We start from the raw sequence: 22,684 nt of genomic DNA on the forward strand, positions 1-22,684 counted from the left end.
GATGTTATGAGATTTCAAAATTTCATAAATGTACTGGTTATGTTATACAGACAAGGTCCTCAGACTATGTTTATCTTATTATAGGATGGACCCTAGGGGTAGCAGTGCTCACGTTAGTGGGGATTATGGTAGAAGTCCCTCTGGTGCGGGCGGCGGTAATTTATACGCAGTACTGCGTAGCGTGGCTTAGCTGGTTATGACTGAGATTGCACGTGTTGGCCTTACAAGGCTTAAAATCTTGTTATCTTATTTTGATACTAACAAACAAGTGAAATTTAATGTATTTGTGTGAGTAATGTTATTTCAGGGCTCACATATGAGAAAGTAAGGTGAAAGTGCTCACAAGGATCAAATGAAGTTTAAATGTGTCAAAGCATGGATTTAAAGATGATATATGAAACCTTGAAGAATATGAGGTCATGAATGAGTTGTTGAAAGCCAAGGCATATTAAAGTACAAAGAGACAAAGAAAGGCAAAGTGAGAAAGCTCAAAGAATATGGAAGCTTGAAGAAAATATGAACTCAATCCAAGGACAAAGCATGAAGACTCAAGAACTTAGAATGTTAATATCTTAGAAGTCTTTATGTAAGTGCTTTCATGTTTAAAATATCGTTTGAAATATTTTGAAGCTCATAGGTTAATTTCTTAGACTTAGATACCTTTTAAAATACCTGAAAAATATTTTTATAAGGTCAAAAATTATTTTAAAAAAGGTTAGAATCATTTTTGGAATAAAAAGTACCAAAAAGAGTTTTCCCAAATGCTGTCAGTTTTTATATAGCCGAATTGAGGTGAATTTTTCTCTATCAAAAACTCATTATTTTAAAAAGTGGTCAACATTAAAGTTGTAGCATTTTCTCTTATATTTCTTTTTACACCAAGAACACCTAATTTGGAGTTATATAGAAAAAATTATGGCCAAAATACTGAAATGGGGTCACTACTATCAGACATCTGAACACTGTTCAACGGACAAATTTTTTAAATTCTAATATTTTAAAATATAGCCGTTTGAACTCCAAACTTTCTAAAAAAATTGGGAAACTCTCTAAGGAAACTTTTTCAACATGGAAACAAGTTTGAAAGCCTATAAATACATGGTTTTGCAAATCAAAAGTCATCCAAGAATTGAAAATTTTTCTTGTAAAGCTGAAGCACTCTTGTTCTTCCAAAGCTCTCTTGTTCACTCATTGCAAAACTATTTTATTGAGATATTCTGAAGTGCTAATCCTTCGTCCTCTGAATTTCTACTGCTAATCCTCATCTAAGAAGGATATTGGTGAATTCTACACTTGAGCTTCATTGTATTTCGTATTGATATTTTACATTCAAGTATATAGTGTTGAAATTGTACTAACTTGCTCTTTAAGAGAGTATACTTATACGCAGATCTTATCTTGTATTTCTTGTAATTTTTTGACATTCCAAGCATTTTTTGGATCATTTGCTAAGCAAGGGGAAACTGCTTAGAGAGGCGGGCTTTAGCCTAAAGGAGTGACCGAACGAGGGAATATTGTTTGGAGAAGGCGGGCTCTAGCCTTAACCAAGGAGGTTGTAAAGGTTTGTTCCACCCATCAATAGAACAGGTTTAGTGAATCCTTTGGTGGATTGCCAAGGGCGAGGATGTAGGCTGGGTATACGCCGAACCTCGTAAAAATCTCCATCTCATTCTCTCTTTCCCTTACTCTTTATTTTCATCATATTTAAATTGCGTGGATGGTTTATTTGATAATCATATATACTACGTAATATTTGGAAATCAAACAAACTTAAGGTTTAATTTTTATTTGGATTGTGGAAACCGAAAGGGAGTACGTTGGTTACACCATATCTTGCAAAAACCTTATGGGAGTACGTTACTTGGTTAACATCCCAAAGATAAATTTACCAAGAGTTTATTTGAGTTCTAAATATTTGGAAAGAGTGATTTGATTCATTTATACAGGGCTTTACATCAACAAGCATAAATTCTCATTCACTACAGGGCTTGGTTCAAATTTGGCAAACATAAACAAACAACCATCTTGAGTTGTTATATTATATAAGTGTTGTGTATTGGCTTGTTTGTTTACTTTATAATTTTAGTTGATTGGTTTGGTTGAATGATTGGATGTTTGTATGGTTAAAAATTAAGTAAAGAAACTAAGTTCTTGAGTGCTTAACAAATTAAACAAATCAGTCACGAATTGGTTAAAATAAATAAAATAAGTTTAAGAATTCTAAAAAAGAATTAAAAGAAATTTTAAAAGCCAATTCACCCCCCTCTTGGGAAGCTATTCCTAATTTCAGCACGTAACTCCAGAGAGTAGGGAGGACCATCGACAGATTGAAGTTGTACTATTGAAAAGTTCATGAAGAAGAATCCTCCAGCATTCTCAAGAAGAGCCGATCCTACAGTGACGGTCCTCCATTGCACCGATGAATAGAGGGTTCTTTATGCTACCTATAAACTAATAGGTGAGGCTGAAAGGTGGTGGATGACTATGAGATTACTGGAGGAATAGAGACAAGTACTAGTAGCTATGACCTAGTGCTGTTTTAAAGAAATCTTATTTGATCGCTATTTTCCCATCACAGTCAGAGAGGCGAAGGTGGTAGAATTTCTAGGATTGACTTAAGGAAATCTTATAGTCCACCAATACGTAGTGAAGTTTATTGAGCTGTCATGCTTCATCCCTTATATTGTTCCAGATGAAGTGAAAAAGGTTAGGATGTTTGAGAGGCGTTTGAGACGGGATATTTATAAACAAGTGGTGGTTTTAAAGTTACAAGATTTCTCTAAGCTTGTTGACAGGGCCACTATGGCGAAGGAGAGCGAGCAAAAAGATGCAGGAGCACCGAGCCAAAGGGATGTGGGGACCTTATGTCAGAGAAAGAGGCTTGCATCTTCAGAATTGTATGAGTTCTCGATGAGGCCATTGGAGGGAAGATAGGTTTGGCAGAGTTCAGAGACAAGAAAGAGGAGATCACGGGTATCAGTGTGAGCAAGCATACCCTATTTGCCCTATTTTTGGTAGGAGGCATACAAGAGCATGTCGGTTGGGGAGTAATGTTTACTACAGTTGTGGAAGACCTAGACACATAGCACAGGAGTGTCAGTGGTCACTGAATAGATCACCAGCCCCTAGAAAGATCCAAAGACATAATCAGGCACCAAGGGGTGGTGGCCAGCAAAGGAATGTAGCACCAACGAGGGTTTTTGCTTTGACGCCAGGAGACGTTGAGACTACCACAGACATCATGATAGGTATCCTTACCACTTTACCATATAAAGTTATTGTTTTGTTTGACACAGGTGCCACCCATTCATTTGTATCATCGGGTTATGCAAAATTATCTAGGATTGAGGCACAACTATTAGATGTAAAGTTGTTTGTTGTCACGTCGACTAGATCTACAGTGAGGTGTAGAAAGGTACCTAGGAATTTTACAGTGGCCATTTAAGGGAAAGTACTACCAGATGATCTCGTGGTACTAGACCTGCAGGGGTTTGTCGTGATATTGGGTATGGATTGGTTGACAGCTAATCATGCCAGTAGTGACTATCATAAGAAAGAAGTGATCTTCAGACCCCTGGGTGAGCAGGAATTCAAATTCGTAGGATCGTGTGTGCGCGCCCCACCGCAGTTAGTGTCGGCTTTACAAGTGAGGAGGCTGATTTAGGGCGATTATTAGGGATTCATAACTAATGTAAAGGAGAGTCTAGAGGGAGAATTAAAGCTTGCTAATATTTCAGTGGTTAGAGAATTTTTAGATATTTTTCAGAGGAGTTACCTAGATTACCACCTGATCGAGAGATAGAATTTGCAATTGATCATCTTCCAAGTACGACACCAATATATAAATTGCAGGAGCTGTTAGAAAAATGTTATATCAAGCCTAGTGTGTTGCCTTGGGGAACACCAATTTTATTTGTGAAGAAGAAAGATGAGGCTATGATGATGTGCACTGATTACAGAGAAATAAACAAAGTGACAATAAAAAATAAATATCCTCTTCCCAGAATCAATGATCTATTTGATCAGCTCTGGGGACTCAAGTCTACTCCAAGATTGATTTCTGGTCAGGTTATCACCAGGTAAGAGTTAAAGGACATTTCAAAGACGACTTTCAGGACCAGATATGGGCATTACGAGTTTCTCGTTATGCCGTTTGGTTTAATGAATGCACTGACAACGTTTATAGACTTGATGAATCGGGTGTTCCATTAGTATCTGGACCAGTTTGTAGTGGTTTTTATAGATGATATACTGGTCTATTCGAAGAGTTTTGAGGAACATGAACATCATCTAAGGCTGGTGTTGTAGGTATTGAGGGAAAGAAAGTTGTACGCGAAATTCAAGAAATGTGAATTCTGGATGAGGTAGGTCATTTTTCTAGGGCATATGATATCCGAGAATGGTATAGCAGTTGACCCAAGTAAGATAGAGGCAGTGATAGATTAGGCGAGGCTGATAAATGTTCAAGAAATCAGGAGTTTTCTAGGACTGGTAGGGTATTGCCGGCGCTTTGTGAATGAGTTTTCCAGACTGTCAAGTCCCTTGACATGGATCACGAGAAAGAATTTGAGGTTTGAATGGTCTGATGAATGTGAGCAGAGCTTTTAGGAGTTGAAGCAGTGGTTGGTTACTACCCCGGTGTTGGCTATTCCATTAGGAGAGGATGGATTTGTCATTTACAGTGATGCGTCTCAGAGGGGGCTCGAGTGCGTGTTGATGCAGTGCGGGAGAGTTATTGCTTATGCATCTAGGGAACTTAAATACTATAAGAAGAACTATCATGTGCATGATTTAGAGTTAGCTGTAGTGGTATATGCTCTCAAGATTTGGAGACACTATCTTATGGAGGAAAATGTGAAATCTTCATGGACCACAAAAGTTTGAAATATTTCTTTACTCATAAAGAACTAAATATGAGACAAAGAAGATGGCTGGAACTCATTAAAGATTATGACTATACTATTAGCTATTACCCAGGAAAAGCAAATGTGGTAGCTAATGCACTTAGCCGAAAGTCAGTGGGAGCAATATTGTCAGTAGTGGAGATCCAGCACCCTATCCAGAGGAATTTGGAGAGGTTAGGCGTGGAGCTGTTAGAGGGTGATCACCAGGCATTCAACGCCAACCTGGTGGTACAACCTACTTTGCAAGAAAGAATTAAAGCCACCTAGAGGAGTGATCTAGAATTAGTAGAACTGATGGATATAGTACATGACGGACGGGGGGAAGAATTCAATATTTCAAATGATGGAGCTTTGAGTTTTTGTGCCAAACTATGCGTTCCTGCAGACGTTGAGATCAATAGGACAATCTTAGAGGAGACTCATAGATCCCTTTACACTGTGCATCCGGGTAGCACAAAAATGTATTGGGATCTACAAGAATCCTTCTGGTGGAGCAGCATAAAGAAGGAGATTGTTGAATTCGTGAAACAGTGCTTGACGTGCCAGTAAATAAAGGCTGAGCACCAAAGACCAGCAAGGCAGATGCAGCCACTCTACGTCCTTAAGTGGAAATGGGATCATGTTTCCATGGACTTCGTGACAGGGCTACCACAAGCATGGCAGAGACAAAACGCTATATGGGTGGTCGTAGATCGGCTGATGAAGACTGCTCACTTTGTCCCTATCAAAGTCAACTATTCTATGGATATACTGGCAGAGTTATACATTCAAAAGATAGTGCGCTCTCATGGTGTGCCAATATCTATAGTCTTAGACCAAGACCCCCGATTTACTTCATGATTTTAGAGGAGCTTTTAGGAGGTTATGGGGTCTCAGTTAGCATTCAGTACAACTTTTCATCCTTAGACAGATGGGTAGACAGAGAGGACGATCCAGATACTTGAGAATATCCTGTGAGTGTGCGTGTTGGATCTCGAATGCAGTTGGACTTAGTATTTGTCACTGGTCAAGTTTGCTTACCATAATAGTTATCAGGTCAGCATTAGAATGACACCTTATGAGGCTCTATATGGTAGGAGGTGTCGTTCTCCATTATACTGGGATGAAGTGGGAAAAAGGTGAGTATTGAGACCAGAGTTGGTGCAACAGGCGTAAGATAAAGTTTAACTTATTAAAGACAGAATCAGTGCAGCTCAGAGTTGGTAGAAAAGTTATGTAGATACTCACCACCAGGAGTTAGAGTTTGACATGGGAGATCGAGTATTTTTGAAGGTAGCTCCACTGATAGGAGTTATGAGATTTGGGAAGAAGGGTAAACTGAGCCCTAGTACATTGGCCCATTTGAGATACTTGAGAGAGTGGGTCAGTTGCCTATAGGCTAGCTCTACCACCAGCTCAGTCTATAATTCACGATGTACTTCATGTTTCCATGTTGATGAAATACGTTCCAGACCCTTCTCACGTGATAAGTTATGTGGAGATAGAGCTCAGAGATTCACTGTCATATGAGGAAGTACCAGTACAGATCCTACACAGAAAGGAGAAGGAATTGCGCACCAAGAAAATTCAGTTAGTAAAATTCCTGTGGAGGAATCATCTCATAGAAGGAGCTTCGTGGGAGATTGAAGAGGAAATCAGATAGAAATACCCACACCTATTTGGTGGGATATAGTAATAATCAGTATTGTTCAGATAACGATAGTTTTATTTTATTCAGTACAGAGTGATGAATGTATAGTTGTATTTAAGGTTATAGGGTAGTTAGTGTTTTGGTTTTGGGGGAAATTTTTCCTTTATGGGTAAATTTGTAATCTATCAGAACTACTTATGTAACCACAATATTCCTCCACCATAAGTAAGGGTAATTAATAAAATAAGTAGCCCATTTTCCTCAATGGATGGTGTTTAATACAGATAGCAAATTTTGAGGACGAAATTTTATAAGGAGGGAAGAATGTAGTAACTGGATAATTATAAAAATTCAATAATTAAAGAAATGAGAGGAAAAGGAAATTTCAAAGGGAACTCAGTAGGGTTTTGTCGATGAGGACATGTGTCTTGTCGACGAGAACCTACAGAGAGGGCTGATTTCAGGGTCTGAAACTCGTCGACAAGGGTTAGGTATTCGTCGACAAACCCCCTTCTTGGACTCATCGACGAGATGACGTGGCTTATCAACAAGGCCACGTGGACAAGCACTTTATATAAGGCCAAAAATCACATTTTCTGTGAGGATTGCATGCCAGACTTTCTCTCTCTCTCTCTCTCTCTCTCTCTCTCTCTAAAATTCATTCTCCTCTCCTTCTTTATACAATTCCGGCTTCGTTCTTCACTAGTTCAATGATCAGAAATCGCCACGTTACTCTTGGGAAGATTCTCTTCAAGTCTGCTGGAGTAGATTGTTGGTTAGGCAAACTTGAGCACCATTCCAAAACCAGGATAAGTAGATTATTTGGGTATTTTTAGTATTACCAGATTTATCTGAGCCTAGATTTTGTATGGTATGAGAATATACTGGAGTTTTGTGAAGTAACATTGGGGTGTTGTATTTTTAGGATTAGGGTGTTTTTGGGACCCTGTAGGTATGGGTGGAGGACCGAGCAAGTATCTTTCCAGGAGCCTAGGTAAATTATAGTTTAGAAATTTTGGATATGTGGAGTTGGGGAAAAAAATATGAATGTGATAATATTTATGATAAATCTAGTTGTGTTACTAGGTATTCTATAGGTGTTATTTTAGGGTGTTGAAAATTATGAACGACGCATGTGTGAGATTATAAAATAGTATCTAGAGCTAGATAGTCAGGTAAGAGGAATACATGTTATGCCAACTTTATTAGACATTTTACTAGTATAACATAGTATTTGATCAGAGTATGAAAATTGTACAGATTTACAGAATATATTTATATGGAATTTTATTCAGTTGTGTGGCATGAGAATTACTGAAATATTATACATTATTCAAATAGAGTACAAAATTATGCTTATATATAGTTTCTATAGAAATATGTTATACAATTTTACAAAACATGATTATATAGTTTTACAGAGTTATGAGATACAACTTACACAGTATTATTTACAGGGCTACAACCATATCAAGTTTTACAGATTTATAGATTATATGATTGAATATGTTATGTTTCAGAGCATATACAGTGAATTACAAAATATGATGATATAGTATTCTTATAGAACCATGACTTTACAGTACATTATAGAACCATGGTCATATAGTAATTATACAGTACCATGATTATATAGAACATAAAACCATGATATACAAAAATACAAATTATACAGAGCATAGAGCCATGATATACAGAATTACAGAGTTATAGAATATACAGATATACAGTTATTACAACGTCATGGCTATATAGTTGATACAGAATCATAGTTATTACAGAAATACAGAATCATGGTAAAACTGTTAGACTTATATAGAAATATTATTATATAGTATCAGATCCTGATGGAATACAACAATTTACAGAGCACGATACCGTTGTTATACAGTATAGACGGTGCAACCATATGTCTTAGATAGAGTATGGTACAGCCGATTGTGCCCTTAGGTGGAGTTTTGAGCTCCCTAGCATCTGGACCAGGTGGAGTGGGCCTTTCGTGCTATAGGAATCCAAATATGCATACAATTAGGCAAGCATTGGAGAGCCAACTATTGTTTAGCCCCGCCTACGGGCTGTACAACCCAATCATGAGGGGGTAAGTCATGACATATAGCCATTTAGGGGGAAATTTATAGATTTATGTTTATGTATAGTACACATAGAAAGCAAAGATTACTTATTATAGATAGAAGTACTTTTGAATAGAAAATTCAACAATTTTCATATTCTAAATGACATAAGCATGTGCTATTATACAAATGTTTTTCTTGTTGTATATTGTATACAGTGTTAATTAAATGAAATGCTTCCAATTAGCTCATATGCCACTCACTGGTAATAACATGTTTCTCCTTTCTGAGAGGTGTCTCACCCCCAAATTCTTAAACATTTCAGGTAATCCAGAGAGGCAAGCAGGGCCGGCTCAGAGGTAGAGGTGGTATTGAGTCGGCGCGCAGTTTTTAGGGCGAGTTTTGGTTTGGTCTGTGGAGCCCACAATATTTTTGGGACTTTTGGGAAGTGTTATGTATATGTGTGTATGAGTACAACTAGGTATATAGTACTCTGGTATTGTATTTTGGAATATGTTGGATATATATGTACTTCTACTACTTAGGTGTTATATGAAATGCACAGGATACCACAGTCCCATTTTAGGCCGTGATGGTGATAGCTATGCTCATGTAAGGTATTAGGAATTATATTAATATATACAAAAATGGATAAAAATTTTAGGTCGTTATAGGTAGTGCCTCTAGATCTTTAATGCAAAAACTACAACTACTAGCTCCAAGTCGTGCGTAGGGTAGTTCTTCTCGTACTCCTTGACTTGGCGAGAAGCGTATGGAATAACCTTTCCTTGTTGCATTAAGACACACCCGAGTCCTTTCTGAGATGCGTCACTGTAGATCACATATCCACCCTCTCCTGATGGAATAGTCAACACTGGGGCAGTGACTAGTTGTTGCTTCAACTCCTAGAAACTCTGCTCGCAGTCACTAGTCCACTTAAATTTCCTGTTCTTCCTCGTAAGCTATGTTAGAGGACTTGATAGCCTTGAAAACCCCTTAACGAACCAGCAATAGTATCCTGCTAGACCCAAGAAGCTTTTAACCTCGTGCATGTTCTTCGGTCTTGCCCTTCCACTACCACCTCTACTTTTCTTGAGTCCACTAAAATTCCTTCCCCGGACACTACATGTCCTAGAAATGCAACTTGTTCCAGCCAAAACTCGCATTTCTTAAATTTAGCATACATCTTTCCTTCTCTCAACACCTGAATCACTATCCTCAGATATTCCTCGTGTTCCTTTGGGATCTTTGAATACACCAATATATCGTTAATAAACACTACCACTAACTGGTCCAAATACTGGAAGAAGACCCTGTTCATCAGATCCATGTACACTGTAGGAGCATTTGTCAATCCAAACGACATAAACATGAATTCATAATGACCATACCAAGTCCTGAATTTCGTTTTCAGAACATCTTCTACCCTAACCCTCACCTGATGATACCCATATCACAAATCGATCTTAGAGAAAACCTGTGTGCCCTTTAGCTAGTCAAACAAGTTGTCAATACAGGGTAACGAGTACTTGTTCTTCACTATCATCTTATTAATTTCCTTGTAGTTAATGCACATCCTCATCGACCCATCCTTTATTTTTACAAACAACACCAGTGCTCCCTAGGGTGATACGCTTAGTCTGATGGACCCCTTGTCAAGAAGTCCTGCAACTGCTCCTTTAGCTCCTTTAATTCAGCCGGAGCCATTCTGTATGGAGCCTTAGAAATGTGTGCTGTCTCTGGATTTAATTCAATTGCAAACTCCACTTTGTGATCAGGAGGCAATCTCGGTAAGTCCTCTGGGAAAACATCTGAGAACTCCCTTATCACTGGGATATCCTCCTACTAAAGTCCTTCCTTCAGTGCTTCTTTTACAAATGCAAGGTACCCCTGGTCACCCTCCAAAAGTAACCTCTTTGCCTAAATTGCTGAAAGGATTTGTGGTGTAGAGTGCACACATGACCCAATGAATTTAAACTCTTGCTCCCCCGGAGGTCTAAACACTACCTCCTTCTTGTGGCAGTCAATGCTTGCATAGTTGGATGCTAACCAATCCATCCCCAAAATAATTTCGAACCCATACATGTCAAAAACAATTAAGCTAGTAGGCAACATTCTTGCCTGAATCTCCACTGGGTAGTCTATAATCACCTTACTACACAGCATAACTGACTCTGCTGGTGTGACCACACCTAACTTGGCATCTAACAATTGAGTCTCTACCCTGCACAATTTAACCAATCCTCGAGATACAAAAAAGTGTGTCGCACCTGAGTCAAACAACACAACAACACTATTTGAAAGAATGGAAATAGTACCTATCACCACATCACCGGCATTATCTACATCTCTCGACATAAGTGAGTACGCCCGTGCCTGGGCGGTACCCCTCTGGAGACCACCTCAGGGTGTCTGGTTACCTCCCCAATGCTATTGTTGTGGAGGAATATGAGTCAACGTCGTATGACAGTCGCGTGCTATATGTCTAGCCTCGCCACACTGGTAGTAGCTAGCTGGTCCACTTCTGCACTTGCCCTAATGCCTCTGATGGCATCTGGGACAAGTAGGATGCGGTGGATTCCCCAGATGGGCTCGATATCCCATATCCTACCACTGGCTTGTGAAATTACCAGGCCTCCTCCATGTACCCTGGCTGGTACTAGTTTGAAATCCTTGAGGCAAAGGTCTTTTCTTTTGGTTTACTGCTAGTTGCTCACCCTCCTGAATGTTGGCCTCAACTGCCATGGCCTTATCCACCAACTCAAAAAAACTTTGAGTCAACAACACCACCACCTGTGCACTTATACCCTGCCTCAAACCCTTCTTAAACGTCCGGGCTTTCTTTGGCTCATCCAGGATCATATATGGAGCGAAGTGGGATAGCTCCATAAACTTTGCCATGTACTACTGTACGGTTAAGTGTCCCTGAGTCAGATTCAGGAACTCCCCTACCTTAACCTCCTTGGTAGCAATAGGGAAGTACCTGTTGAAGAACACCTCCCTGAAACGGCTCCAAGTTATAGCCGCAGGTCATGGCTGCTGTTCCTCCACCAATTTTGCTGATCTCCACCACCTATTTGCTTCCCCCACTAATTTATAAGTGGCATACTACACCTTCTGCTCCTTCATGCACTCCAGCACACCCAGCAGTTTCTCAATCTCTTGAACCCAATCTTCAGCTGCAATCAGGTTTGCTCCTCCTGCAAATGCCGACGAATTCATCCGAGTAAAATTTTGAAAAGTGCAGCCCCAACCAACTGGTGGCTGTCCTACTCTTTATAGTCTCTTTGGTTCTCCTTTCTCGTCCGCCACGCTATACTTCGTAGTACTGCCAAAGCATCCATACCATCCTCACTGGAAGTATCCACATGATTATCCCCTCCAGCTATAATGTCCTTTCCCCTAGAATCCATCCTAAAGCTAGGATAGAAACCAACTTAGAAATTTCACATTTATCATGGTTGATGCAAGTATGGAATGAAGAAATAATATAACATATGAATTCGTAGCTAGAAAAAATGATTTACACACTTCTGCCCCAAAACCGTTGACGATATTTTCTAGGGGGTCCCAAAATCATTGTCGAAAAACCTAAATTACAGAGACCTTTTTTTGAATAAAATCGTTGACTATTTGTCTCTTGCAAACCATAATACTCTCCGTTTCTCATATAAACTTAGTCATATTAAAGTATCGACTCTTAATCACAATTCTGGGACCAAACACAACTCACCTGACCTAACATTCTAGCTTAAGTTCCCAAGTTCTAGTCTCTCAACCTAGAAATGAAACCATCAATGGATTTACCATGATTTTCCTAAAATCGTCATTCTAGGAAAAAAACAGAAGACCATCAAAGGTTCGCCATCTCTAAGCTTCCAGATCAAGACTCGCCTAATCTACCCATTCCTATTCTTATCTTATCTCAACATATACCCTAGTAATTATTAACCACCGAAGTCTGTAGAACCTAGCAAACCTAGGCTCTGATACCACCTGTAATTCCCCGACCCACCACGTGGAGCCCAGGGTGCTACTTTAGTGACATTTGTATACCTGATAACATATTTATCATATAAAAGCAGTGAAAATAAATGATACATTTTCCAAAACATTACCAGAGTTATAAACTACCTTTATACATAAAGGTCTCCAAATATCCATATTACAACCCATAATATCATACAAAACCAATTCAATCCGTACACACCACGTACATACACTACATGTCTAACTCAATCCCTCTTGCCTACTAAGCACGATCCCTGGTGTATCTGAAAAGATGATTTGTATATTGGGGGTGAGACACTTCTTAGTAAGGCAGATTAAGTTAATATCAATGTGTGGCCAACGTGAGTTTTAATGTATACAAAATATCGTCAGTTGTTAATTAATCACAGTTATAAAATCATTCTCCGACCATACTCACACACACACACACACACACACACATTATTTATAGGTGAAAGTTCCCGAGGATAGGGGAGATTACACGCCCATACATGTAGCTCCCCTCTGCCCTAACATGTTATGCAACCTGGTATGGCTACAACTAATACTTATCAGGGTACTCGCCTTTCTTAACAAGCCCTCGGGGGAAGAGTTTACTTTGTTATAAAGATTTTTACAGTTAAAAAAAATATGCATTTGCTTCCTCAGTATAAATCAGTTCAATAAATAATAACACCATTTACATAAATTAACATATATGCGTAAAAGACACTACTTAGGACTAACACACCATTTACTTCCCCCATGGTATGGGTTGTGCAGCCCGAAGGCTGGACTTATGCCCTGGGGGATCAACCCAGACACAGTCAAAGTAACCATCTGCAAGTGTGTTTGCAGGCATCCACAACTTAGTTGCAGGTCTGTTAGCCTTACCACTTCCTGGCCCGGGTCCCTAGGAAAGGTACTTCATCCTTACGTAGGCTAAACGGTGGAGACCACCCTACACCTCTCAGTACAGTGTGGGTGCACACGATCTCAATATAAGTTCCTAACAATGGTATCGTGCTCATAATACAATTTGTCCTTAGGGTTTTTAAATGTGATATTATGAGCACGGTATCGTAGCTAGATGTGGAGGAGGTGTAGTCACACGAGGATGGAAGTGTGATAGTGGATAGTCGATTGGAGACCTAGGCACAGTACTCCAATGAGGATAGTGCCGGGGGGGCCCCATCCGATGCAGTTTTGGGTGACCACAGGTAGGCACAATCGTACTTACAACCGTTATTTGACTCAGCTATGGTCGATCGATTATAAGCTGAGTCTAGCCTTCGGGCCTCACAACCCGTCATGGGGGGAAGCATGTCGTATAAGTATGTGATAGCATGACGACACTAATTTAACAGTCCATGTTGTATCTTTTATGCATATATGGGCAAATTTACTATAAAATGGGCTATAGTGAATCGACAGTTTATTATTTTGAAATGATGTATTTTCAGATATATAGTGTAGTACAGTTTTAAAATGTCATTTCATATACAGTTAAATAATGGAAGTTTTATATTCACACGGGAACTCATGCTAGCCACACAATAATAATAATATAATTTGTTTTATTGAAAAGTGTCTCACCCCGTTATACAAATCATTTTTTAGGTCCTTCATAGAATCGAGCCTAGCATACTATGAGGCTGGGATTAGACAATTAATAGTGATTGTTAGACATTAGACAAAAGCTTTTGTTTTTTTTGGGTTGTATTATATAGACAAGTAGTTGTATGTATGTATTTGGGAATAGTTAGAACTATGGTAAAGTGTTTTAATGTTTTAGCATCTTCCTTTGTATGGTTTTAATTCTTGTAATGATAGGTGCACAGGGGATTCCCTGGTTAGGGCGAGTTCCAGTATATTTATATGTGGTATCAGAGAGATTATATGTTTTTCTAGCACTCCAGGCCCACGTGGCGGGTCGGGGCGCTACACCTGTGTTCCCTGGAGTTGGTCAAACAAATCATCTATATAGGGAAGTGGATACTTATTCTTAACTGTCAGCTTATTTGTTTCTCGGTAATCGACACATATCCTCATCGACCTGTATTTCTTTTTAAAAAATAAAACTAGTGCGCCCCAAGGTGACACACTGGGTTTGATGAATCCTTTATCTAGTAATTCCTATAATTGCTCCTTTAATTCCTTCAATTCAGTTGGAGCCATTCTATAGGGAGCCTTAGATATTGGTGTCGTCCCTGGGAGTAGGTCAATAACAAACTAAATTTCACGGTTTGGAGGCAACTCAGGTAAATCCTCAAGAAATACATCAGAGAAATCCCTCACAACTGGGATATCTTCAAACTTTAATTCTCCCTCTAGTGCTTCCTTCACACAGGTTAGGTACCCTTGACATCCATCTAAAAGTAACCTTTTTTTCTTGAATAATGGACAAAATTTGTGGTCACGAACGCACGCACGACCCTACAAACTTACACTCCTACTCCTTAGGAGGTCTAAACACTACCTCTTTTTTTGTAACAATCAATACTGGCATAGTTGGAGGCTAACCAGTCCATTCCCAAAATCACATCAAATCCGTGCATATCAAGCATTACCAAATTGGCAAGTAGCATCTTTCCCTGAATACAGATGGGATAGTCTCTACGCACTTTTCTACATATCACTACTATTACTGTCGGTGGGACTATAGATAAATCAACATCCAATAGCCGAGTTCCCACTCCACACAAATTTACATACTCCAGAGATATGAATGAATGCATTGCCCCCAGATCAAACAAAACAACAGTTTTATTTGCAAAAATAAAGATATTACCTATCACCACGTCACCTGCATTCTCCGCATCTCCCGGTGTAAGTGAATAAACCCACGCTTGGGCAGTGTTCCTTTGCTGGTTGCCTTGGGGTGCCTAATTGCTTCCTCGGAATTGACAAGAAGTGGGCGAATTACTTGGAAGCACATGACAGTCTCGTGCAATGTGATCGAGTCTACCGCACCAATAGCAGATCACCGATCTAACCCGACATTCCCCTCAATGCCTCTTATAACACCTAGGACAATGAGGGTGTGATGGATTACCCTGTTCAGCTCGATTCCCCACTTTCGGTCTCAGGATCACTTTGCTGCTATTTCTCCTCCATGAACCCTGACTAGTACCATCTTGAAAACCAAGAGGTAAGGGCCTCTTCCTCTGATTCTGTACCCCTACACTTCTTTGTAGGCTTGTCTCCAATATCGTTGCCTTATCTACCAACTTCGAGAAATTATGAACCTGAAATGCCACCACCTACTCATAGATTTTCAGATTTAAGCCTTTTGCAAATCTCCAAGCCTTCTTTGATTCATTTGGCACCATATACGGGGTGAATTAGGAAAACTCAACAAACTTGGTCACGTATTGCTAAATGGTCAAGTGCCCCTGGGTAATGTTTAAAAACTCCTTCGCCTTAGCATCTTTGGTGGAAGCGGGGAAGTATCGATTGAAGAAGATTTCTTTAAAATGGTTCCAAGTCAAAGCTGCGGGTTCTGGCCTTTGTTCCTCAAGTAACTTCATAGCTATCCACCAATGCTTGGCCTTTTCCCTCATTTTAAAGGTGGCATAAAGGACCTTCTGTTCATCAGTGCAACGAAGGACTGCCAGTATCTCCTCGATCTCTTGAACCCAATTCATGCAGGTAAATTGCTTGATAGAGCAACCCTAGTTAGCAAGTGGGTAGTTCTGTCCCCTAGAGTTTCATGAATATCTGCCATGACCTGCTAGGCTATAACACATAGTACTAGATTAGAATCACTGTCGTCCCCACTGGAAGTCCCCACATTCCTACTTCCTCCAGCATTTGCGTTGCCATCGGTGGGATCCATCCTGAAGATAGGACAAAAACTAATCTTAAAATCCAAATATCGTAACACGACCAATACAATCATTTAACTAAGAAACTATAAAATGTACTATATCCTCATACTAAAATACTTAGGATTTCTTAGGAACTTCCCTCACACCAAAAAACCAATTTAACGTCTATGCTCCCCATTTCAAGTTCCATACTGACTGCTCAAAAATAAAAGAGTCGATGGTTTGGCGTGGTTTTCATGAAATTGTCGTTTTAGGAGAATTATAGAAGACCGTCAAGGGATTTCTGCCTTCAGGCTGCGAGACAAAACCCAAAATTCCAATTTAACATCCAATAATGACTTACTAAAATCCTAATCTACCCATTCCTACCCTCATCAAATTCCATACCTATACTATGGTATTATTATCTGCTAAAGTCTGTAGAACCTAACAATCTAGGCTCTGATACCACAATTGTAGTGCCCGGAACCCGATGGGGCCCGGAGTGCTACAAATCTATAAATAAATCCATTTTACAATCTTTGATACCATAATAATAGTGGGGCCCAAAGTGCTATTATCCATATATATATATATATATATATATATATATATATATATATATATATATATATCTAATACCATCATTATAACGACTTGAACCTGAAGTGGGGTACCGGGTACACCTATCCATAACTCAATTTTAAAACATGCAGCGAAAATACATCAAACCTCAAAAACTATACAAAAGTTCTAAACCTTCTTATTTACATAAGTATCTTCCCAAAACAATATTACAACCAAAGGTATATAAAAACATATCTATATACATATCAGTGTCTCACTAGTACTTACTCTAAGTTATAGTATCTAAGCCCCCTCCCCAAAGCTCGCTAAGCTCGGCTCCCTGTATTTCCTGAAATGTGATAAAATTATTCGGGTGAGACACTTCTTAGTAAGATGTAATAGATTATTATTAGTATGTGGCTAACATGAGTTTTATTGTAAGCAAAATAGAACCATTAATTTAACTTTTACTGAAATAGCATTTGAAATCTGTACTCACACCTATAAATTTGAAAATACGTACTTTTCTTCTCAAAACATACTTCGGCTCAATAAATAGCCCTTTTTACATAAATCTACATATATGCATAGAAGAACCTCCCTGACTGGACAATCATATAACATCATGTATAAACCCCCAGCGGTCCGAAGATTGGACTTAGCCAAGGCTGGCCTACCACTAGGTTAAGTCAACATACTCGTCTGTAAGTCTTTTTTTCCTACCTAGCCTGATCCGAACTCCAAGGGGGTACACAACCCTTCTCTGGCCAAATCTACTCTCCAATTACCAAAACTCTCAGAATAGTGTGGCTGCACTGACATATATCACTAGTTACGGTACCGAGCTTCCTTTACATATCTAGCCCATCAAAGTTTTTAAACTATATAATGCAATATAAATAATAAATATAATTAAACAATCTCATTTTTTCAACATATAAAACATATCCGTATTTCCACATATCGGTATAAAACAGTCATATCATAACTCGGTATCAAACCGTCATTTCATAATTCATCATTTCACATATCGGTATAAAACTGTCATATCATAACTCGGTATCAAACTGTCATTTCATAACTCGGTATCAAACCATCATTTCATAATTTCACAATATTCTCAATATTTTATGAGGTTAGTATAAAACCATAACTTTTACCATACCATACCATAAAAACTGACAGGCTTAATTATGCAATAATAATCATTCTCATGCCACACGATTTGAGTGATATATCATAATATACTAACTGCCTGGGAAAAATATATTTTGTTGAAAATATGGGTATTATAATTTCTAGGGTTTACCTTAACTCAAAATACCTGTTTATAGGAAAAGGAGATGATTACCCTACTCACTTTAGTTTTTCCCAAATACGTATATAATAAGCAAAACCATCATTTTCATAACATGATTCATTCAGAAAATCATATACAGTATTCTTGTAATCACATACTTCATTTTAACAGGTTAAATTTCTAAAATTAATTGACATAATCTATTCCCCTTACCTATTCCTAAACATCTGCCTACAACGTTCGGAGGAAACCCTAGCTTTTCCTTAAACTTGTCGAGGAGAGAGAAGTTGTCAAGCCGAGAGGAGGGAGAGAGTGATCAGAGAGCAAAAGAGAGCTTGAGAGGGCTTTAGAGAGGGAGAAACACAAGAAAATGTACAAAGAGAGAGAAATTGAAACCCTAGAGTGAGAGAGAGTTTTTCCTATAAAAAAATAAGCCCATTCCTATTTATAAGCATGCTGAAAATCGTCGATGGTTTGGTCTACACCAAACCAAATTTCCTGTGTTCTTTTCATATTGGCTCTTAGTTGTTTATAACCATCGATGTCGATGGTTTTCCTGAGATTGCCAAAACTGTCGATGGTTTGGTCTCATACCAAACCATGCTTACTCAAAACCGTCGATGATTTTTTGAGATTCCTCAAACCGTCGATGGTTTGGTCTTTGTACCAAACCGTTCCTTTTTTTTCTTTTCCTTTCACTTTTATTTTCTTGGTTCAGGTTCCTACACTATGGGTAAGTAAGAAGTGGTTAAAGGAGGAAATGTTGGAAGAAACTCTTATCTTCGGACTAGGGTGAGTTTAAAATGAGCATTCATTGCATTTAACTGAAGATGGTAAACTTAACGCTTTTGGGAGGCAACCCAATTGTATTTCTTTTTTTGAGTCCTTTGGTTGTATATTGTAGAGTAGATAGGGTTTAGGGTCCTTAGAATAAGTCATAGGTTAGTTGAGGGTGTGACTAAGGCGCGATCAGCATGCATAGGTGCGACCTGGTCAAAACCTTGAAAGTCTTATGAACTTCCAAAGAACCGAAAAGCTTGACCATTGGCACAAGTAGCACTGGGCACGACCTAGTCGAGCCTCTGACTTTTCTAAACTTTCAAATTACCAAGAGGTTCAACCATGGCGCGACCAACACTCCATTCTGGCATGACCTGGTCGAGAGTTGGTGTTCTTGTTTTAGTTGGGGGTGCGACCAGCATAGGGTTGGTGTGACTTGGTTGAGATTCTTAAAAATCATGTTTAAACCCTTTCTCCTGCGAAGCTCGAACCACTCTTTCTCTTGGTTTCTTGGACTTCCTTCATCGCACCCCTCTCTGACCTAGTCGCTCGAGCCTCCCTCACCTTCTCTGAGCCTTCGGAAACCCTCCATCTCATTACCTTAGCTCTGGTGAACCCCTCTTTTGTGCGACACTTCACCCAGTGCACCAAGGGTTTCGGTTGATTGGTCTTTCCCTGCGACCGTGGCTCTTCCCTTCCCCTTCTAGCATATATGTTCTTTCATCCTCCCCTTCTTTCATCTTCCACCTCACCCATATATCTCACCTTCTTCTCGACCACCTCCATCCACTTTCATAAAAAATGCCCCACTGTTCATAGTCTTATGCTACCTCCAGGCAACCCCCATCCTCACGATCACAACCAAGCAGAAGAGGGTTCAGGGTCAGTTGAGGGATGAGCCGTCGTTCGAGTCCGAGCACCCGCCACCTGCACCGACAATGTCAAGAGGTCAAGCTTCCTAGAACGTGCAGACACAGTCTTCCCAAAGGCCGAGGGCATCAAGGATGACCCTCGAGGACTACGACTTTCGGCTTATGCACCATTTCTAGCTGGATGAGACTCGTGCCCACACCAAGAGGAGATGTTGTGTCGAGGTCCTTGAGAGGAGAAAGATGGATCATTACCTAACCTTATCCACCACCACCTATCATCTAGCCCGGGTCCGAGAGTTCTACCAACACCTGCACCATGATCCTTAGTTGGGTTTCTGGTCCACCGCAGTTCAGGCCATCAGGTTTGTGCTCACCTTTGCCTTGATTGATAGAGTGTGGTCCCACACGGAGGGAGACTATGATACCTCGTGGAAGAAAGGTTTAAAAAGGATTTGATGTTACTACCCATATCAACAAGGTGCACATTTCTTTTCGGGAGCCTTCTCATAAGAACACCACAGTTAATCGTGCTTGGCTTGGAGTAATCTTGGGATGGGTGACCTTCTGGGAAGTTTTCTCAGGAAGTGTATGAGTGAGGAAAAAGCACACTAAAAAGGACACGTGTTGGTCTGTTGGGCTAGTCATTAGACTGATAAGACTCGCCCCCCTGTTGTCTAGTATAGGTGGAGGAGGAGAGACGTAGTGCTCCCTGGCAAACTCAAGTTGGGGCATTACAAAATGGTATCAAAGCAATTACCCAGTCGGAAGTGTGATGAGATTCACATCGCCTGGGTTTGGAAATGTGGGTTGGCAATAAGGATGTTGCATTCTGTAAGTGAAGGCGAATGTGATACCTATGGAAGAAAGACTTAAAAAGGATTTGATGTTACTGCCCATATCAACAAGGTGCACCTTTCTTTTTGGGAGCTTTCCTATAAGAACTCCATGGTTAAGTATACTTGGCTTGGAGTAATATTGGGATGGGTGATCTTCTAGGAAGTTTTCTTAGGAAGTGTGTGAGTGAGGACAAAATACACTGAAAAGGACACGTGTTGGTCTGTGGGGCTAGTCATTAGTCTGATAAGGCCCGCCCCTTATTGTTTGGTCCAGGTGGAGGAGGAGAGACGTAGTGCTCTCTAGCAGACCCTGGTTGGGGCTTTACAATGATGACACACCGTAAGAGGCCCTTGACTCTTCCAAGGTATTTATTATGATGGTGTGAACATGTAGTGTGGCACGTGCATGACAAGAGTAGGGTTTCTGATTACCTACACCTTCTAGACCTCGTTCTTCAGCACAACATTTGCGCAACCAGCCATCATTCAGAGCAGCGCAACATTCATCTGCAGGTCCTGTATGCCATGCACAACAACATGAAGGTGGACATCCTTTAGCTGATTATGGATGAGATGATCATGTTCTACGAGAGGAACATGAAGCACCTGAAGCTGAGGAGGCTAACGCCGAAGGTTGTGCGTGGTCAAACTATACGAGAGCTGAAGAGGCCCCTCATTCCATACGACCATCTTGTTATGCAATTTTTATGTGTATGAAAGTCAATCGGGGCAACCTTGACATGCACATTCCATTTGGAGAGGTCACCATAGAGTGGACATGGTGCCAGAGCCAGTAATTGGTGGCCACGACCCGATTGAAGGTCAATAGGTGGGCACCTTTTGAGGGAGTACCGGGGTCTGAGTTCCTAGCCCCTGAGTTCTTTTATGACCCCATGGATGCACCCACAAGTCCTCCAGTGCCCCCACCTAATTGAGGGCCAAAAAAGAAGATAAGGATGATTGCTGAGCCCTCCACCTCAACTGCACCTTTAAAGGCTGCTCCTCTATCGACGACACCTCCTTCACTAGTATCCCCCAATATGCCTCAGGTGGGGGACGACCTAGGCCTCCTATTACAGGAGTTCGAGATGTTTAGAGCTGAGGTGCTCCATGAAATGTTAGAGACTAGGGAGACCATCTCTCAGGGATTTGGAGCACTAGTCGAGGCTTTTGGAGTTTGCTTCCTCAGTGCGCTCTCAACGTTCTCATTTCTAGGATTCGCTACTCTAGCCTTGACCTTTGGTCCTTCTGTACCTCTAGCTCCCCCATCTCCTACTCCCATTCAGGATGTATCTTCATCCTCTACCCAATGCCCACCACAGTCATCGCATCCGCCTCCACCTCCTTAGGCCACTCCACCAGCAAGTCTAGCGGTCATGATCGATGTTGAGTCATTTGGTGAGAGTGCGGCAGCAGCCCCTACTAAGGAGATACCACTATCAGATTCAACTACCATGGGCGAGGCTCAATCCCCCCGCATGTTCTATTAAGGTGCTTGCTACTACAGAACCGGCCGCTGAGCCATCTGATACTTCGGCACTTGCCCCGCCGGTTCTTTCCATGACGATTGCACTTATTCTACCAATGGATGTCTCGTGGGCCTTAGCACCGTTTCAGGTGATGACACCACCTACCCCAGTCCTTCATGTTCTATGCCACAAGTGGCGGAGTTGTTTAGTTCTCTGGCTGCCAGTGGAGCTGCCACTTCATTTGTCCCACCGCCATCGGTTCCCCCGCGTGCACCTACTCCCCTAGTGGCTACTGTCTTGCGCCCACCAGTTCTTGCACCCACGCCGACACAGGCCCCGACTGTTCATGTGTCACCTCCCGCTCCAGCTTCACCCGAGTCACCAGTGGTGTCTGGTAGTTTTTCTGAGGAGGAGGCTACTTCAAGCCCATGATCTGGCACGACTTGCTAGTTTGA

General features: G+C 40.5%; 1 protein-coding gene across 1 annotated transcript; it reads left to right on the forward strand.

Moving 5' to 3' along the window:
- Positions 1 to 22,136: 22,136 nt before the first annotated feature.
- LOC131167597 (classical arabinogalactan protein 4-like) lies at positions 22,137 to 22,661 on the forward strand. The gene is made up of 2 exons (XM_058126392.1): positions 22,137 to 22,240; positions 22,367 to 22,661. The coding sequence occupies exons 1-2, from the start codon at positions 22,137 to 22,139 to the stop codon at positions 22,659 to 22,661; spliced, it is 399 nt and encodes a 132-aa protein (XP_057982375.1).
- The last annotated feature ends 23 nt before the right edge of the window (positions 22,662 to 22,684 follow it).

This window comes from Malania oleifera, chromosome 11 (assembly GCF_029873635.1).
Source record: "Malania oleifera isolate guangnan ecotype guangnan chromosome 11, ASM2987363v1, whole genome shotgun sequence".
NCBI classification, from domain to species: Eukaryota; Viridiplantae; Streptophyta; class Magnoliopsida; order Santalales; family Ximeniaceae; genus Malania; species Malania oleifera.

Coding starts and splice junctions, on each gene's coding strand:
- LOC131167597 (XM_058126392.1), top strand. CDS start 22,137: ATGATCGATGTTGAGTCATTTGGTGAGAGTGCGGCAGCAGCCCCTACT. Junction 22,241..22,366: donor GAGGCTCAATCCCCCCGCAT/GTTCTATTAAGG, acceptor CGTGGGCCTTAG/CACCGTTTCAGGTGATGACA.